We start from the raw sequence: 18,906 nt of genomic DNA on the forward strand, positions 1-18,906 counted from the left end.
TCTGAAAAAGAAAGGTGCCTAGGAATCATTCTCTCTGCCAAGAGAACAGTGCAACATTTTGGCTAATTAAAAAATAACATTCTTATGTTTCATATGTTCTTGCTGAGAGAGCTGGTTATTACTGTTGGCAGATTGACAGTATCTACTTAATCACTTACCAGAAAGGAACGAAACACAAAGAACAACAAAAGGAGGTGAAGCAAAGTTGAGTAAAAGGCATGAACACATTACTGCTGCATCCATCCTAAGCACAGGCAAATGAACTCAGGATAATGCTTTACTGACAGGGGGCTTCCGAGACTGCTCATGTTCACGGCCATTTGTTGCTGGTTAGGCAAGTGTGCTGTTTCTATTCAATACATAAGCACAGACTAGGCATTTTTCTCTGCTTCATATCAATAGTACACACACACACACACACACACACACACCACACAGCAAGGTGCAGAGATTTAAATATGCAAAGTCTAGCTCTAAAAAGGTGTTTTGCCGGAAGAAACATTTTACTCGCACCTATTCCCCAAATAGAGGGCCATGGCAGTGTAGGGGCATCTCTCAGGATGGACCTTAAAATCTACCATTTTCCAAGGTACAGAAAGCAGAGAGAAATAATTTCCATTAGCTCGAAGCTGAGGTCAGAGATGCTGACTCATCAGAGCCAGGAACACACTGGCTCACCCCAGATGATTCCATTGCCATGCAGGGCCCGACCTGTTTCCGGACTGCTGGTTTTCTTGGCTTGAAAATGAGATATTTTAATCCCCCTTGCCCCTACAATTTTACAATGGGACCTGCTGAATTCCAGAAGTTTCACTTTCATATTTGTAGAGGTTAGCAGATAAATTTTTGATTTCTTGTCAAAATAATATTGCCTTGGACTATGCCCCAAATAGGTATAAAATGCATTCAAATGTATACATACGAATCCAGTAAATAAGATTTTGTGTTTAAAATAGTCAAATCCTTTGACCCACATCACATTTCCATTTTTTTTTCTAAATAATTACATAAGCACCTACATCACTCACATGGAGCACATACACAGCAGCAATGAAGTGAAAAGTAAAAAAAAAAAAAATGAAAAGAAAGATAACAATTCCTGACCTTTACTTGTGGTAAATAAATAATAGAAAACATAAAGCACATATGTACATACATCAAAATGACGGAACTTTTTTTTTTTTTTATAAATAAATGGGAGATGGCGACGTAACTATGAAACAACGTACTTCGAGTCTGATGTAACCCAAGGACTGCCTGTAATAAAGATTATGCCTCATCCATACCAAAAACAAAATGTATTTTAAAAACATGCTTTTGAAGAATAGTTATTGATATAGTAAAATGTTAAAGAATATTATTTAATAAAGATCAGGATATAAAACATATAGAATGGACTTAATTTTTAAAGAATTAAGCAAATTATATTTTTTAAAATTTATCAAGATATTTCTGACATCTCCTTTTACTGCTTTGTTTTAACATTAGGTGAAGATTTTAAAACTCTCCAGGAACTATTTTAGTATGTACTACTCTGGTAGCCAGCCTCTGAAATGGCTAGTATGATGATTGATTATCCCATCTCCTGGTATTCACACCTCCTGGAGTCCCTATCTACGCTGTACCAGGGTTGATCAATGAGGAATAGAATATGGCAGAGATGTTCTATCACTTCCAATATTAGGTTACTAATGGCTTCCTTTCCTCAGACCATTCATTCTGGGGGAAGCCACCTGTTAAGACATGAAGACACCCAGGCAGCCTAAGTAGAGGACCCTGTGTTGAGAGACTGAACCCTCTGGCTAAAAGTTAGCAAGAAACTAAGGCCCATGAGTCACCACTGTCAGCCTGGAGGCAGCTCCTGAGCCTCCAGATGACAGCAGCCACAGCCAACAGATTAACTGCAACTAAGGGAAAGGCCCTGGGCTACAAATTCCCTAGCTAAGCCCCACCTGGGTTCCTGGCCCACAGAAACTATGACATAGTAAGTTTGTTGTTAAGCTGCTAAATTGGGGGATAATTTGTTACACAGCAATAGATAGCTAATGTAACTACGTTGATAATTGAAAGTTTCTTTTTAAAAAAAAGAAAACAGAGTCTTTCAGAGAAAGAAAGCACTTTGGGTTTGAGGATTCACTAAGTCCTTGCTATTTGAGTAATCGTCCCTCTCTTGGCTGCTTACTTAAGATCACTATCTCAAGTTCCGTTTGGAAAAATACTCTGTGCTAGAAAATGTTAAATATTTAGTATTCTGTAATTGCTACGTTTATAGATTAGAAATAGATTTTCCAGATGTTTATTCATTAGCAGTGCTGGTTTTAAAAACTTTTGCTTAAACTGTTAGAAACTTATATTGTTATAAAAAATAATTTGACAACAGAACATAGAAAAAAAAGCAGATATGGACGCTAAAGATGGGAAATTGAGTTCAGTCTCAGTCACCAACTCGATGATCTTGGTCACATTAGAAATTATGGGGCAAAGTCAGATATCCTCCAGTGCAGTAGCCTTCTTACCTTTTACTCATCACCCTCTAAGATAAAGGAAAACCCTCGTACATGTTGGCACGTAAAATTAAATATAAAAAAATATAAAACATAAAAGTTGGCATACAATTGTTATCATAAATTGAATGTAATTTTTAACATCTTATCTTTAAATATATTTTTGTCAAAATATTAGCTGAAATGTCATCTGTGTAGGAAGTCATGTTAGGTAAAGAAATAAGAGTTCTGAGAATATAGGCCCAGATTTTTATAAAGCCATTTATTTAAAAAAACTGGTTTGTCAAATCACATACACAAGCAGATACACAACTACCAAAGTGGCCCTGTAATAGACACCAGTGGGGCGTTCACCACACAGTACCTGAAAAATACAGCTAAAAAAGAGGAGTCTGTTGAGTAATTCAGATTCCTACTGGACTCCCGGTTGAATGGCTTTAAGTTAGCATATAGTGAGTGAGAGGTAGAGTCCCAAGTATAATAGCTGATGCCTCAGGGCTCCATTTAAAAACAAAACAAAAACAAAAACCATTTGCCCCCTCTGCACAAGGGAAACCTATCCTATTTTTTTTTTCCTTTGTGAAAACAAGCCAAGTTTCTCTTCTCGAATGGTTCAGCATTCCCAATCCAAGTGTTGTGTGATGACCTAGGCAGTGTGCTTCTCCAGCCATCTAATTGTCCTCACCTTCCGATTCAGATTCTAGGGGAGAAGAAAGGAAAAGTCATGATTGTTGTTGTTTTCTTTCTTTTAAATAAGGCCAGGAGAGTCTCTACTGCACTTCTCTCCCCTGACCCCCTCCCCACTCCCAAGACATTGTTGTCCCAGGTATCCATTTTCTAAGTAACATAGTTAGATATGAGGGCAGGTAGCAAACTTTTGTTCCCTTTGCTTTGAAATGAACTTGGCCTTTCTAAAAATGCAATATCCTAGTAAATACTTTTAGAGAATATAACTACTTTTATATAAATTGAATGTAATTTTTAACATCTTATCTTTAAATATATTTTTGTCAAAATATTAGCTGAAATGTCATCTGTGTAGGAAGTCATGTTAGGTAAAGAAATAAGAGTTCTGAGAATATAGGCCCAGATTTTTATAAAGCCATTTATTTAAAAAAACTGGTTTGTCAAATCACATACACAAGCAGATACACAACTACCAAAGTGGCCCTGTAATAGACACCAGTGGGGCGTTCACCACACAGTACCTGAAAAATACAGCTAAAAAAGAGGAGTCTGTTGAGTAATTCAGATTCCTACTGGACTCCCGGTTGAATGGCTTTAAGTTAGCATATAGTGAGTGAGAGGTAGAGTCCCAAGTATAATAGCTGATGCCTCAGGGCTCCATTTAAAAACAAAACAAAAACAAAAACCATTTGCCCCCTCTGCACAAGGGAAACCTATCCTATTTTTTTTTTCCTTTGTGAAAACAAGCCAAGTTTCTCTTCTCGAATGGTTCAGCATTCCCAATCCAAGTGTTGTGTGATGACCTAGGCAGTGTGCTTCTCCAGCCATCTAATTGTCCTCACCTTCCGATTCAGATTCTAGGGGAGAAGAAAGGAAAAGTCATGATTGTTGTTGTTTTCTTTCTTTTAAATAAGGCCAGGAGAGTCTCTACTGCACTTCTCTCCCCTGACCCCCTCCCCACTCCCAAGACATTGTTGTCCCAGGTATCCATTTTCTAAGTAACATAGTTAGATATGAGGGCAGGTAGCAAACTTTTGTTCCCTTTGCTTTGAAATGAACTTGGCCTTTCTAAAAATGCAATATCCTAGTAAATACTTTTAGAGAATATAACTACTTTTATTTTTTAAATCAGCTAAAATAAACTTTTCATTCTTACTTGCATTTACTCTCATACATTATTCTTACAATTTGTGTTCCCATTTCAAATATCAGTCAACTGGTAAAGGTCCTTATAAAAATCTATATAATCCCATAATGTGATTAAAATAAATGTATTGTTTTCCCTTTCAGATCTAATTATTTCTTCCTCTTTGTTCTCCATTAGAGTGGATAATTTAAGAGGGCCGTTTCTTTTTTTGCCATGTAGAGATTTTCATTGCCTTGATTCAAAAACAAAAGCTAAAATGTAGGCTGAGTGTTTGATATGGAAGACACTTCAAGACCTTTAGTTTTAGGAAAGCAAGAAAAATCTGTGGAAGACCCGCTGTCTTGAATTATAATGAGAAAGGATTTGCTAAATGGCCACCAAAGTTGTTACATGGAATCATACCTTCTTCTGCGTTTTGCAACCACTCAACAAATTTCTTCATCTGGTCAAGAAAAACACTTTTGCCTTTGGCCACGTGTGCTTCTTTGTACCATTTCAATATCGCTTCTTCACTCAGCACATCAGCTGCAATTTCAAATCAAAGATTTCAGTTACTACACAAATGTCATGTTTTAAAGCAACTTCCTGTCATCTACTTTAATAGAAAGCAATCACTTTAACATTGAACACTCTGTTATAAAAGAAATCCATACCTGAAACTTACTAGAAGACAGGAACCAAGCTCATTTCCATATAGAACAGTGGCATATTTTGGCATTTTAGCTTAGTAAGTAGTGATGATGATGATACCTCTCATCAGTCATGATATAATGCAGGCCTATATGCAAGTCACACTGGGACTTGGAAACCTCTTAAAGTCCAAATTTGCTGGTAGGAAACAGTGTAGATATTTTGTGATTTTGCAAATGACTCAGCAATGTCAGCATTTCAGAACACTCTGTATCCTGCCAACTTCAAACAGATCTTGATTAAGCAGCAACCTCAATGACTGGACTTTTTAGGGGGATTTACTATTTTAGGAGAAAAGAAGGGCAAATAAAAAAATGTAGACAGGATGCAATAATGATAGTAATAATTAGATATAAAGATGAGCTTCCTAGGTGTATCATGGGACCAATACACACATAACCCAAAGTTCTACACTCACCCTATCGCTAAATTACTAACTGAATCCTACAGTATCATATTCTAAACTGCAATAGTAATGTTTTCCTTGTACTCTATTAAGAGAAAAACAGACATATTAGACCAATTTTCTACAAGTTTCTAACAAAAAGTATTATCTATTACCTATCAATTACCTAAAACTTTAAATTACACGAATATGCCTTGATACCATAAAGTTATGGTTAATTTAGAAAAATGTAATGTTAAGAATGGGAAGGGGAATATCAAAGTAATAGCATCCATACATTCCCAATGATCTAATGGGTTGGTTTTGGGGATTTGAGTGGGAAATGAGATGCAAACCCAATAAAAAGGATTTATTATTGTCCCCAATACCTATCCAATCCATTACAATACAGTGGGGCCTTGACTTACGAGTTTAATTCGTTCCGTGACGGAGCCTGTAACTCAAATTACTCGTATGTCAAATCAATTTTCACCATTACAATGACACCTGATGCTGGGGTGATGTTGTGGCGTTCACTGTGACGTTCGCTGCGCCAACTAGCGGTGGGGTATCTGAAGCTGGCTCATAACCCGAATTTTAGCTCGCAACTCAAAGCAAAAAATCGGCCGAGAGACGGCTCGTATCTCGAAAAACTCGTTAGTCGGGACACTCGTAAGTCAAGGCCCCACTGTACTGATAAATCACTCTAATAATGTATTTGCAGTCAAAATATAATTTTAGCTTATGAAAACAAGATAAATGATTTGATAATTTTTATTTAAAATATCACTGATCTTTTTATAACAAAACCTTGTTTTTTCTAAATTAATAAGTGGCTCTTGTATTCAACTGAGGAAATCAAATTGGCTAAAAATGCACGCAATTGGTCTTAGACAATATAAGGTTTTTATTTATTTTAATAATTAAATATACTACATTTTGTGAAGGAAAGAGGAAGTCTGGATATAAAAACTGGATATAAAAGATTAGGGAATTACTCTTAGTTTCTAGTCTTTTAGCTTCTTCTGTTCCCAGCTCTACATCCTCCACTCACAACAATGAGAAAACTTCCCCACCCACTTTCCATCAAAACCTAGTTTTTCTAGAGGCGAGGAGCCTGATGAAGTAACTTGTTTCTCTGCAAGAATGCTTTACAGAGATTTTTCAACTATTTAGCTTAAACACGGATTTAAAGTCTCTCTTATGTAATCTATCTCTCTGACATCTTTAAGATGCTTGATTTAGAACAGCCATCTCCCAATTGTTTGGATCATGCTCCCCTATAAGACAGTTTTGAGCATGTACACCCAACATATGTATGTTGTTCAGTTTGTAAATTGTATGTATGTCCTATAGAACTATTATTATTAATGTCATTAAACAAAAAATAGAATTAAAAGTGTGGCAAACATGTAAAGGGACATTCTATTTTTCTCCTCACCTTAATGAATTACATCTGATACAATGTGCATGTTGGAAAGCTGGTTAAGACTGCGTTTAGTAATAGTATTTGGGTATTTCCTTCTGAAGTTCAGAGCTCATTCCTGTGTTTTACTGCCCCCCAGAGGCTGAAAGAGGCCATGCAACTACTAAAACGCTTGTCAAGGACAATTGTGAAAAAGACACTAAGTAAAACTTACCAGATGTATTGTCCATTAAAAACCAGACAGACTGTATAAATTTGAGTTTGTAGAAGAACCTAAGTTAGTAATAAATACTTGCTGCTAGACTAAATTTCTAGTGTCTGGTAATAAATAATAAACATGGGCCAGAAGCAATCACACAGAGCAACTTAGGAGGCAAAACATGAACATCATTTAAGAAGAAATTCAACTTTTGTTTAGTGAAAAGTCTAATCTAAAAAGGAAGGAAACTCCTTGAGAATGAAAAAGAAGGCATATTTTTTTTTTTTTTCCCTCTAAGGAAGAGTGGAGAAGAGTCAATTAAAATTGGGAGACTAGAGGATTATGCTAAGCAAAATAAGCCAGTCAGAGAAAGACAAGCATCACATTATCTCACTCATACGTGGAATCTAATGAACAAAATAAACTGATGAACAAAATAGATCCAGAAACACAGAAGCATGGAGCAGACTGATGAATCTCAGAGGGACTGCAGGGGTAGTGGGAAGAGATCAACCAAAGAACTTCTATACATACTAGAGGCCCAGTGCATGAAATTCATGCACAGGATGGGGGGTCCCTCAGCCCAGCCTGCACCCTCTCCAATCTGGACCCCCTTGGGGGATGTCCGACTGCGGGATTGGGCCTAAACCGGCAGTTGGACATCCCTCTTGCAATCTGGGACCACTGGCTCCTAACCACTCACCTGCCTGCCTGCCTGGTTGCCCCTAACTGTCCTCCCCTGCTGGCCTGGTCGCCACTAACCGTCTCTGTCTTGGCCCCCGCCACTGTGGCTTTGTCCGGAAAGATGTCCGGAAGATGTCCAGTCTAATTAGCATATTACCCTTTTATTAGTATAGATATGTGTAACCCATGGACACAGACAATAGGGTGGGTGGGGCCTGGGGTGGGGGGCAGGCTAGAAGGGGTCAATGGGGAAAAAAGGGGGCATATGTAATATTTTCAACAATAAAGATTTAAAAAATGAAATAAAATAAAATTGGGAGACTATAAAGTCTTTGTTAGGATTTCCCAGAAATGCCTACTAAGAATATATGTCAATAGAAGTACTAAGAAAGACATCCAACTGCAGAGTTCCGAGATTAAAATACATTTTCTCTCCTAGCTGGCTAGCTTCTTCATCCCAGCCTTTCTTTTCCCTCCAAATTAGCTTCACCTGTGAGCTGGGTGCCCTTTCAAGGGCACCCCACCACTCCTCAGTGCTCTGTGGGAGCCTTATTTCAGCAACTGACATGCTGACTCTAGTTCCTGGCTTTCTCCTACACTGAAATTCAGGAAGTCAGGGACTATTTAATTTCTAGCATTTGACAAAACAACTGTCAAACTGTCAGTTAGGACTACAGTCAACCCATGTGTAACGGACAAATTCATTCACTTGAGAAAAACTAAGTAATTCTCAATCTACAGTTATAATTTAAATCTCAGGTTTTCATTAGGATCAAAGAGACAACATTGTAAAAGTGGTTTGAGAATTGCAAAGCTTTAGGCAACATTAGTTATTTAGATATTAAAGTTGAATACTATGTCATTTGGAACTCAGGAAATTCAGGAATTTTATTAGAGATGCTATCCTGGAACAAAGTAAAAAAATAATTTATTTTAAGAATGCTGGGAATATATGGTGAGAAGGCCATTCACCTTTCTTTAGAACAAGAATAAGAAACATTTTAGGAAAATTTGCATGAAAGACAGAATTTAACCTAAGAAATTTCTGCACCTGATAAAACCCACAATAGAAATAACAGTCCTTGAGAAGTTGGTATTCTACTTTCAGACCTCCATGCTGAGACTAGGGTACTTAGCTTCAAGAAGGAAGAGACATTATTATTTAAAGTGAATAATGTGATGTTTGAAAATTAATGATAAATTTACTATTTTTCCTTAGTGTCTCAGAAATATAAAAATCCAGGTTTTAATACAGAAAGTGAATTTTCACTAAATGAGCAATTACCATTTTTTTCTTTCATTGCTGAAAAGCATTATTGTAGTTTATTCACTTTTATTACACTGTTATTTATATAAAATATTTTAAAATCTTTCAATAATGACATTCATTAAAATAACTAGGTTTGTCAAAGCGGACATGAGTAACCACATCCTCAACCAGCTGTTGTCCTCTTGCTCTGGATTTATGGGGAAGGTGTTTGAGAGAGAGAGAGAGAGAGAGAGAGAGAGGGAGGAGGAGGGAGAGAGTAATGAGAGAGATTAAAATAGAAAAGGAGTTTCATAATTTTAAAACTTGCATTGAAGCAAAGATGTTCCTTATCTTACCTAATAATAGACAAACATGTAAATTGACTGTACCTTCGCTACACTAACCAGCCAATCAGGAGAGTATGCAAATTAACCAAACACAGATGGCGGTTAATTTGCATACGTAGGCTCCAAGCGACGGAGTGAAGCCTGACGACCCTGGGGCTGAAGCAGCGAAGCCTGACGGCCCCGGGGCTGGCTCCAGCCAGAGCCCGGCCAGATCGAAGGCCTGGGTCCTGGGTGCCAGAGGCAAACCGGTGCCAGCAGCCAAGGGAAGGTAAGGCCTATTACATGAATCTCTTCGTGCAACAGGCCTCTAGTAATAAATAAAAGGAATCCATATCACTAGAGCAAACAGATGCAGTTTGGTATTTGTAAAATGTATATGTGTGCATGGAATTAGTGGTAAGTATGAACATAAATGTGCTACCATAGTTCATGGAATTTATTCCTCTGGCATCAAACACCTTTTAGGTGGTGGTCCCAGACCAATGTCACAGTACCACCAGGAAATCTATTAAGATGCGAATTCTCAACCCTAATCCGGGACTTAGGGCATTAGAACCCCTGAAGGTCTGGGCTTTTAACAAGCTCCCCATGTGATTCATTTGCAAATCAGAGCTGGGAAAGGAGTGCTTTAATGCACTTTCATCAAGCATTTCTAGACATGCAAAATACATGCAAAAAGCATCCAAATCTTTATAAAGGCAATAAAAATAAATGTCTCTTGGTGCCTAAGTGTTTGTGGGATGAAATAAGGTCAGAGTAAAAACCGCTTTTCAAATAAGGAAAGAAGGTAAACACATAACTATCTTAACAGTGGTATGGAACAATCACTCCTGGGCTTCCTGCTCTCAGGAGAAAACGTGTAAACAGTTCATGCAGACAACAGACTGTATGCATAAATCTGAAAATTATGCAATTACTTAAAAAAAAAATGACATTCAATTTAAACACCTCAGTGATATATTTAAAAGTTTCCTGATTTCATTTCCAAAAGTAACTAGGCAAGAATAAAATGATGTTAACACTTACCTTCCTGTGTTCCCTTGGGCCTGCTCATACTTGTCACAGACCTTACTAACTTTAGATTACTTAAAAGGAGTACAATGGGGAAAAATGTTGACATTAACGGTTAAAAGGAGAAACCTGAAGAACTGTAAAAGCTCACATGTGTGGAGGAGAGACTATTCCATGATGGCCACTGTCTGTCCTATGAGATGGACCCAGGCCAGAACGGAGACTGCTTACCACAATCCCTCACCTTAGAGACGACTGGATCACAGTCAATGTTCGTTCTGCCAACAACTCAGTCCCCTCCACCACCTCCTGTAATGTGCTGGTCCCTGGAACGGGCCAATGCCCTGACCTGGTCAAGCAGGTAATTACCTGTTCCTGGTAGCACTCAGTACTAGTACCCAAGACTATCCCCTTTTCCCTATATAATTCTTTGGTAGCATTCACATACTAAATGCCCCTTCCCCCCACCGGAATCATATATAATTCTTTGATGCCTGCCAAGTGGCAGGGAGGAAATCCACTTCATCTTGCAGCTGCCCAGGACACACCTCCTAGGGAAGTTTCCCCTAATAAACTCTTAATTACCAGCCTGGAGTGGCCTGCCTCTTTCTCCAGTCTTTCCCTGTCCTCTGCTTATGAAGGTAGATTCTCAGTCTTGGGGCTTTTCCCCTGGGTCTGTGTGTACTAACAATATGCAACCTAGAGGTCATTACTGATAAAAAGTAGTTTGTTTATTCTGTTGTAAATTAAATACAATAATAAAATTAGGTGCTTCTATAGATGAGGCTCAACAACTATGCCTAAGTTTTAAAAAATTTGGTTAGAGAAACTGGTTGGTGGGGTTAGTAATTAAACAGCAAGAAAGGAAAATGTATGCTTAGGCTACTAGTTTATAAACAGCTTGATTTTTTTTTCCATAGCAGAAAATACTGACTACCCATAAAGCCAATGTAGAACCCATCTCTACCAGTTTGTAAAAGGAGCCAGCAGTGATAGTGGGGACAGAATGCCCACTGGGTGGGGGGCCCTGCTTCTTTTTCTTGGCTGCTGGGTACCATAGGTGAGCTGGTAACATGAGCTGCAGGTTTGGTTCTCATGGGTCACCCTGGGTAACATTTAAGCTTTCATTTCAAGACATTGTTATCTAATGACTACATCCAAGAGGACCTAATTCAGATCTGGCCAGAGAAAAACATCAACTCCTGAACTTCAAGTGGGACTTGCCAGTTATCACATTCTTCTCCTGATAAAACTACATAAACACAGACCAAAGGATAGTCCAGGATCATTTTTATATGCTGTCGGTACAGATTGAAATTGGTTAAAACTCTAGTATAATAGCATTCATTTATTAAAGGCAGTGCCAGTTGTCACGGCAAACCTAATCCTTAAAAATACAATGAAAAGAACAGTAAATGTGAATATCTAAAAATAGCCACTTCCTTGGAAAATAGGAGAATGGCTGGGACAAATAACTAAAATAGAAAGTAAAAGGGCTAATTATTTCAGTAATTTTAAAGTCAGCTTTATGGTATCTGAAACAGTCTGAATATAACTTAACATTTTGATAATCACTGTTATTAGAGCTAATCCTTATAATTAAAAAACAGACCTAATTACTTTATATAATTACATTTTTCACCCCCCCCCACCCCAATAATAACCAGTTCATCACCAATTCCACCAATGAGAACAGGGCCTGACTGGGCTGGTTCCTAAGGGCAGCATATACAGCATTTGCCTCTTCTCTCTACACATAATGTGGCTGCCTCCCTAAAACTAGCAAAGATTAGTGTAATCCCATGTTGCCCTCTGCCTGACCCCCCGCCCTATATCTCAAGGAACTGCCATAGAACATGGACACACAGCGGTGGAGCCACGTGGGCGGATACCTTTATAAAAGAGAACCACGATCTTCTGAAACGCCTTCATGAAGTGGATGTTGTCGTAGCAGTACTCCTGGACCTTCTGCAGGAGGATCAGCTCTGACTGGCCTTGGGAGCTGAACACGGCCAGCAGGGGAGCGTATTGCTGCAGGAGGAGTGGGAGTGAAGACATTAACTTTCCTGGGAGGGACAGGCTGGACAACACTTGAATCACAACAGTAACCTGGAGAGTTGCTTAGAAAACATTCACTTTTTGGATTATCTTCTTATTACAACATTGTGTCGGATCAAAATGAATTTTTTATCCTGGCATCTTATCAGCTTTCTCTCAGTGTACCTACCAACGGGAGGCAAATGTGAACTTCTGATGATAAATGCTGTGCTACTATGCCTGTCTATTGGATATGGTGAAAATGAGACAAGGCGTGAGGCTCTCCTTCCCGACATTCAGACCCCCTCCCAGGCCATCTTTATGGTTTTGTTCATATTGCTCCCTCTGCCTCAGCTTCCGTGGCTTGAGTCACTGAGGGACAGCCATTGTTTCCTCTACGACCCCCTCAGTTCAGCGGTCATCTCCTCCCAGGAGCCTTCCCCGGGCAATGGAACCTGCAGTTTCCTCCTGTGCTGCTCTCAAACACTGAGAGCTATCTCTAATTTCTATCCCAACCTACTTTATACTAGGAGGTCTTTCACTGCCCAATTCAAGTATCAACTCTGAAGGCAGACCTAAGTCTCCCACTTTTCTTAATGCAGTTTTATAGAGAGAAGACAATTCACAGAAGTAAAAACATACGTATCCATGCACAAAAGATAATTTACAGTCAGCTGATTTCTTCCACCAGATGCTTTTCAAATTCTAACGTTAATTTGTAGTTTACTTAAACAAAAAGATTCACTAAGAATTTCCCTTGTGTAGAACAGAAAGAAAACCAATAGACAGTATTCCTCTTTAACTTTAAATACTGAATGTATGACTGTTCTGTGGATTTTCGAACATTGTTTCTAGTAAAAACTTACCCTTAGGTATTTCATAGGCTCAGACCCGAAACATTTTAGGTAGCGGAGAATTTGAAAAGAAAAAAATTAGGAGCTATACGTTTGGCCTGAGTCTGGGTGAATGAGGCTGGAACCTATCGGCCATCCCGTCACACGCGGCACTTGGCCCACAGCAGAGACTGTCCCTCATGAAGACCCTGTACCTTCAGGTGCTTGAGGGCCTGCTCTGCCACGAGTTCTTCCTTCTTGTTCCACTCCACAGCATTCATGATGCAGGTCCACAGCAGGCCTATCACTGCTGTTTCCGGGAGGTCATTCCTCTTCATTTCTTCTTTCACATAGAGCACCACCTACATTTCACGGAAAGGGAGTCGTCAGAATAACAGGCAGATGGGGAGTTCCCTCACCGTCCTGGGGAGTGAAAGGTTTGGGCAGATAAACACTCGACTCAGTCCCTCCCTTCCTGGTACTTATTGTCAGATTACAACAGGGACAGAAAACACGATGTTTTGTTTTCAAAGCAGATTTATTTTTAGTCCCAAAAGTAATAGGCCTCGCTCTGGCCAGGAGCTGTTGGACAACAGAGAACAAGAGAGCATCTCTGCTTCTAGGAGCGACTCTTTTCCATGCAGGGATCTCCAGGGGCCCAGCAGAGGAGGGCTCACCTGAGCCAGTCTGACTTCCTTGAGGTTTGAAAAAGGCAACCAAGCTGTTCATTTTTACCTCTCACCCTCACCTTTAAAGCTCTTGACGGATAATACCTTGGGTTTAAATAAGGCCGTTGTCCACAATTCATTCTTTAGTTATTACTTTTGATGATCACACGCCCCATCTCAGTGAAATGTTAATTTGTAAATAAGTTGTACAGCGCAAAGGCATTTTTATACGCCTATGTATCAACGCAGCACCACTCAGCGAATTATTTTCCCCTAAGAATTAAGTTGAAATGTGTACATTTATCCTCAAGTCCCACAGTATGAAATATGGGTCTGCCTAACTTCATTGCATAAAGGTCCCCTTAGGAAGGTGAAGCTTGTGCCACGCACGCGGTCTGCGTTACTCCTCAGCTCGGTGTGTCAGGAGTGAGGTCGGCCCGGTTTCTCACCTCCTTGATCGGGCATTCCTGAGACAGGCGCTCCTGCAGCTCCTTCTGCAGCTCCTTCCTGGTGCCCAGCGACTGCTGCACTCGCAGGAAGTCGGAGAGCTCCTTCAGCCCCGCGTCGGTGAAGTACTTAGCAAAGTGATCTACACTCTGTCTGTTAACGGGAAAGAGTTCCTGAGAGAGAAAAGAGGCTGTTATGCAACAAGCTATTCATATTTTAGCAAACATAGAGGACAGCATTTTAATATGAAAACAGCACTCAGAATATCTCATATTTTGGAGGAAAGAACACAGACTGGTTTTAAAAAGAATAAATCTCGGGTATATTTCTTCAGTATTTACTAAGCACTTTCTAAAATTAGGCAGTTTTTCAAAGAAAGAGAAAAAAAGCTAAGCAACTTAGATAAACTAGCTTCACTCATTTTGACCATTACTTATTTTTCTTTTACTTTAATCAAAGTATAGCATGTGTAAATACAGAACTAAACTTGCTAAATAAAATGCATATCAGACACGCTGACTTGGCCCACAGCAGAGACTGTCCCTTATGAAGACCCTGTACCTTCAGGGTCTTGAATATTTGGATTGTTTTAAAGTGACAAGAAAAAGATTGAAACCATTAGGTAGCCAGCCATGAGGTGTCCTTAACTATGAATAGGCAGGTCAGTTTTAATAATGCTGAGATGATTTGAGCTAACATTAGAAAAATGACATTGACTATTGTCATCTCAAGGACCTCTATTCACATTCTGAGAAAATGCTATTATTCTAAAACCAGAGGCCCAATGCATGAAATTCGTGCAAAAGTCATGGCCCCTGCCTGCCGCCGCTACATCCAGGGGCCTCTGCCACCTCTGCCTCAGCCCCCGCCCACTGCGACTTTGTCTGGAAGGATGGGTGTCCAGAAGGATGTCCACTCTAATTAGCATATTACACTTTTATTATTATAGATACTAGCTTGGGGACTAGAGAATTTTATTAAATCTGTTAATGATGGTGGCTCTCACATTCATGGCAAGATCTAAACTAAACGCACTCTAGCAACTTTTCAGTTCATTACATAATTTGTTGGAAAATTTAAAAAGAGCAATGATACCATTGCCACTCTTATTTTTACCTCATTTCCATTTTACCTTACACAGCTTGGCAGTCTCAGTAACACTTAGTCATGTTCTAATCCTGTGTGACTTTAACACCCAACTAAGAAATTCAGGCAATTTTCAAAGTTCTCACATTTTTCAGACTGCTACAGTCTAAAAATTAGATCTAAACCTTTATGTTGGTTTGATTTGCATATATATGGTCAATGGATATATGGCTCCAATAAACATCTCAGTAGAAAGATCTGGACTGTCCCCATGTATAGGGACATAAGCAGATGGCTTCTAAGTTATGGCTCAAGTTTCAATATTTTAATATCATCATTCCATAGTCTCCCTTGTTGAGTCATGAGTTTCAAAATGTCAGGACAGAGTTGGTGGGAACAGTTACCAAGCACACATTCATGTTAAAGCAAACATTTCATACCAGACTGAAATTTTGTCACTGACATCTATGCTAACATTCAAAAAGTCTTTCAAATTTGGGGACAGGGGACTAATTTGTTTTGAATTTCTGCTATGAATCAAGATGGGGCAGGTCTGTTGCTCATAATTGTGTAAAGTTGAAATTTTTATAGATGACAAATTGAGCCAACAAGGTTAAGCAGTTTGACTCATATTATGCAGCCAGAAATATTTTAAAATATATATATATATATATAATTGATTTTTTACAGAGAGGGAGAGGGATAGAGTTAGAAACATCGATGAGAGAGAAACATTGATCAGCTGCCTCCTGCACACCCCCTACTGGGGATGTGCCTGCAACCAAGGTACATGCCCTTGACCGGAATTGAACCTGGGACCCTTGAGTCCACAGGCCGACACTCTATCCACTGAGCCAAACCGGCTAGGGCACAGCCAGAAATATTTAAGGACAGAGCTGTGTGACCTTAAGATCAATCCTTATTCCATTATTCTGCGCTGACATTTAATATTGCATTTAGAACGAATGTGACTAAGAAATCTGATCTAAAATTATGTTCAGAACAATATGTCATCAAACATATTACTCATGGTTTATATATGAACTACATCCAAAGTCCTCATGAATGTTACATAATGTATTGAAACTTATCATTCAGATTAAACTGAGGCAAAATCTGTCTAAACTGTATCATGACATTTACTGTAGCCTGGTCTACTGTAGCCTTGCTCTTGAGTCTATTCCCAGTGCAACAGTCAGAATCATCCTGTTAGTACCCTAAATCAGTGGTCGCCAACCTTTTGGACCTCACAGACCACCGCTCCAAAGGTTTCCTTAAACCAGCGGTCGCCAACCTTTCGGATCTCATGGACCACCAGTGGTCCATGGACCATTGGTTGGTGACCGCTGCCCTAAATAACATCATGCACAAATCTGCAGAGAATTCTTCAAAGGATTTACCACCAGTGGTCCATGGACCATCGGTTGGTGACCGCTGCCCTAAATCACATCATGCACAAATCTGCAGAGAATTCTTCAAAGGATTCCTATCTTTTCAGAATAAAAGCCAAAGTCCCTTGATGACATGGGCTCTGATACTCCTCTGAGCTGATCTCCCACGCTCTAGCTCTTACCAAATGCTCTTGCAGTCTTCAGCATGCCATGCCTCAAAGACTTCTATATACAGAGATTTACCCCAAGTCTCTCAAGTAGGTTCCACGAGGACAAGGAACTTTAACTTTCTATCCTGTTCTCTACTGGCTGCATAGCTTCTAGGACTGTGATGGCCCAGAGCAGACACTCATGCTAAATGAAATCTATTGTCAGTGGCAGAAATTAACTGGAAATTAACGAGAAACTCAAATGTTCTTTTCTATCATATCTTAAAGACTTTAAAGACACAAGTAGGGCTATTTTAAGGCAAATTTCAAGAGACAAAGGAGTATGAAGTCATTGGAAATGCAATGGGACAGTTTTAGAATTATTCCATGAATTGGCACCTTTGCATGATAGAACACATTGGAAGAGAAAACCAGCTGAGAGACTAGGTAAGGAGAAGATGGCTGGGTGTCTTTTAATTTTAGACTTTGTCCCCAAATTGTAAAAGCAATTTCACTTGTAGAAATCTCTGCCATTTGGACAGCTGTTGCTTCTAGAAGAAAGAAATAATAGGCAGCAGATAGAAATTAGGAGGACAAAATATAGTTCCTGACTTTTTTGGGGGTAAAGATATAAAAATAGAGAAATCTATAATAAAAAAAAGCACAATATGCTAATTAGACTAGACATCCTTCCAGATAACCTTCCAGACGAAGCCCCGGGGCTCCAGAAGCTGGGGCTGAGAGAGCCGAGGCAAGCCAGGGTACCCGGTGCCGGAGGGAAGCCGGTGCTGGCGGCTGGGGGAAGGAAGGCCAGTTCCTGACTTTTTTGGGGGTAAAGATATAAAAATAGAGAAATCTATAATAAAAAAAAGCACAATATGCTAATTAGACTAGACATCCTTCCAGATAACCTTCCAGACGAAGCCCCGGGGCTGGGAGAGCCGAGGCAAGCGGTGGGCTGCGGTGGGTGGGCGGGGCCTCCCTCTGCGAGGGAAGCCAGGGTACCTGGTGCCGGCAGCTGGGGGAAGGAAGGCCTACTCTTGCACAAATTTCATGCATTGGGCCTCTAGTGAAAGTATAATCAAGCAATTGTGATAATAGGAGTTTTGAATGAACTATAATTAACTTGTTTGCTTGCTTAAGTAGCTTAGTATTTCCAATGGATCTTGGTATAAACAAGGACTGTTGTTTAAATTTTTATTTTGTCAATACGACGACATGCATTTCAGATAAGTGTTATTCACCTCTAACCCAACATATCACAAACGTCTAATTAGGTGGGCTCGATGGGACTGTACTATAGGAAAAATTCAAATTTCTATAGTTACTAGTTAAAAAAGAAAGTGTTCTGATAAATGTTAACACTATGTCAACACACTTCCAAATTTGAAAGTTTGTTTTCTTTGAGTCTTTAATCATTTCACTTATAAAAGAAAGATTAAATTGGAATTAGTTTCTATCTACCATAACATAGAAATAAGAGGAACCATGCTTCAACTCAGCACAGACCCGGCTTTTTGGCCATGTACTATACTGCAGATGCTGCCAGGCCATGCCGGAGGATGAAGCAGGCAGCACCTTTGTCCAGATAAGACTTACAAGCAGCCTCTTGTCTAAGTTGGCTTTTCTCAAAGAAGAGGTAACAGAGTTGGCATCTTTTTCTGCCATCCAGGCTTTAAAAAGCTTGACAGCAAATGAGGCCGCAATGCCTGTTTAAAAAAGAGAGAGTTTAGTTGCTTTTATAAGTAAAACCCCTTGTGATGATGGTCAAGGCAACATTTCTCATCAGGATTCCAGAAATGAGTAAATAACTCCACGACTTGACTTGGTACAAAGGAAACATGGATACATTTCTAGGCACAGTGCCATTCAGTGCTAAAAAGGGAGCTTTTTCATTTTTGAACACTTTAAAAAAGTTACAATATTTTTCAAAGTTGGGACTTCCTAATTCAACTAGGAAGTTGAA

General features: G+C 39.4%; 1 protein-coding gene across 3 annotated transcripts in view; it reads right to left on the reverse strand.

Annotated features, from left to right (window-relative positions):
- Nucleotides 1-3,590: 3,590 nt before the first annotated feature.
- BZW2 (basic leucine zipper and W2 domains 2) overlaps nt 3,591-18,906 on the reverse strand; it is a 35,049-nt gene continuing 19,733 nt past the window's right edge. Inside the window, exons 6-11 of one of the 3 annotated variants that reach the window (XM_005872316.2) lie at nt 18,540-18,649; nt 14,317-14,487; nt 13,415-13,561; nt 12,222-12,360; nt 4,741-4,863; nt 3,591-4,048 (exon numbers count right to left, since the gene is read on the reverse strand). In XM_005872316.2, coding sequence (XP_005872378.1) covers nt 4,020-4,048; nt 4,741-4,863; nt 12,222-12,360; nt 13,415-13,561; nt 14,317-14,487; nt 18,540-18,649 — 719 coding nt within the window. In that variant the 3' untranslated portion in view covers nt 3,591-4,019. Of the gene's footprint in view, nt 4,049-4,740; nt 4,864-4,991; nt 5,310-12,221; nt 12,361-13,414; nt 13,562-14,316; nt 14,488-18,539; nt 18,650-18,906 lie in introns of those variants that run through there. The other 2 variants (XR_001363305.1, XR_001363306.1) reach the window with 2 other exon arrangements.

This window comes from Myotis brandtii, unplaced genomic scaffold, assembly GCF_000412655.1.
Source record: "Myotis brandtii unplaced genomic scaffold, ASM41265v1 scaffold374, whole genome shotgun sequence".
NCBI classification, from domain to species: domain Eukaryota; kingdom Metazoa; phylum Chordata; class Mammalia; order Chiroptera; family Vespertilionidae; genus Myotis; species Myotis brandtii.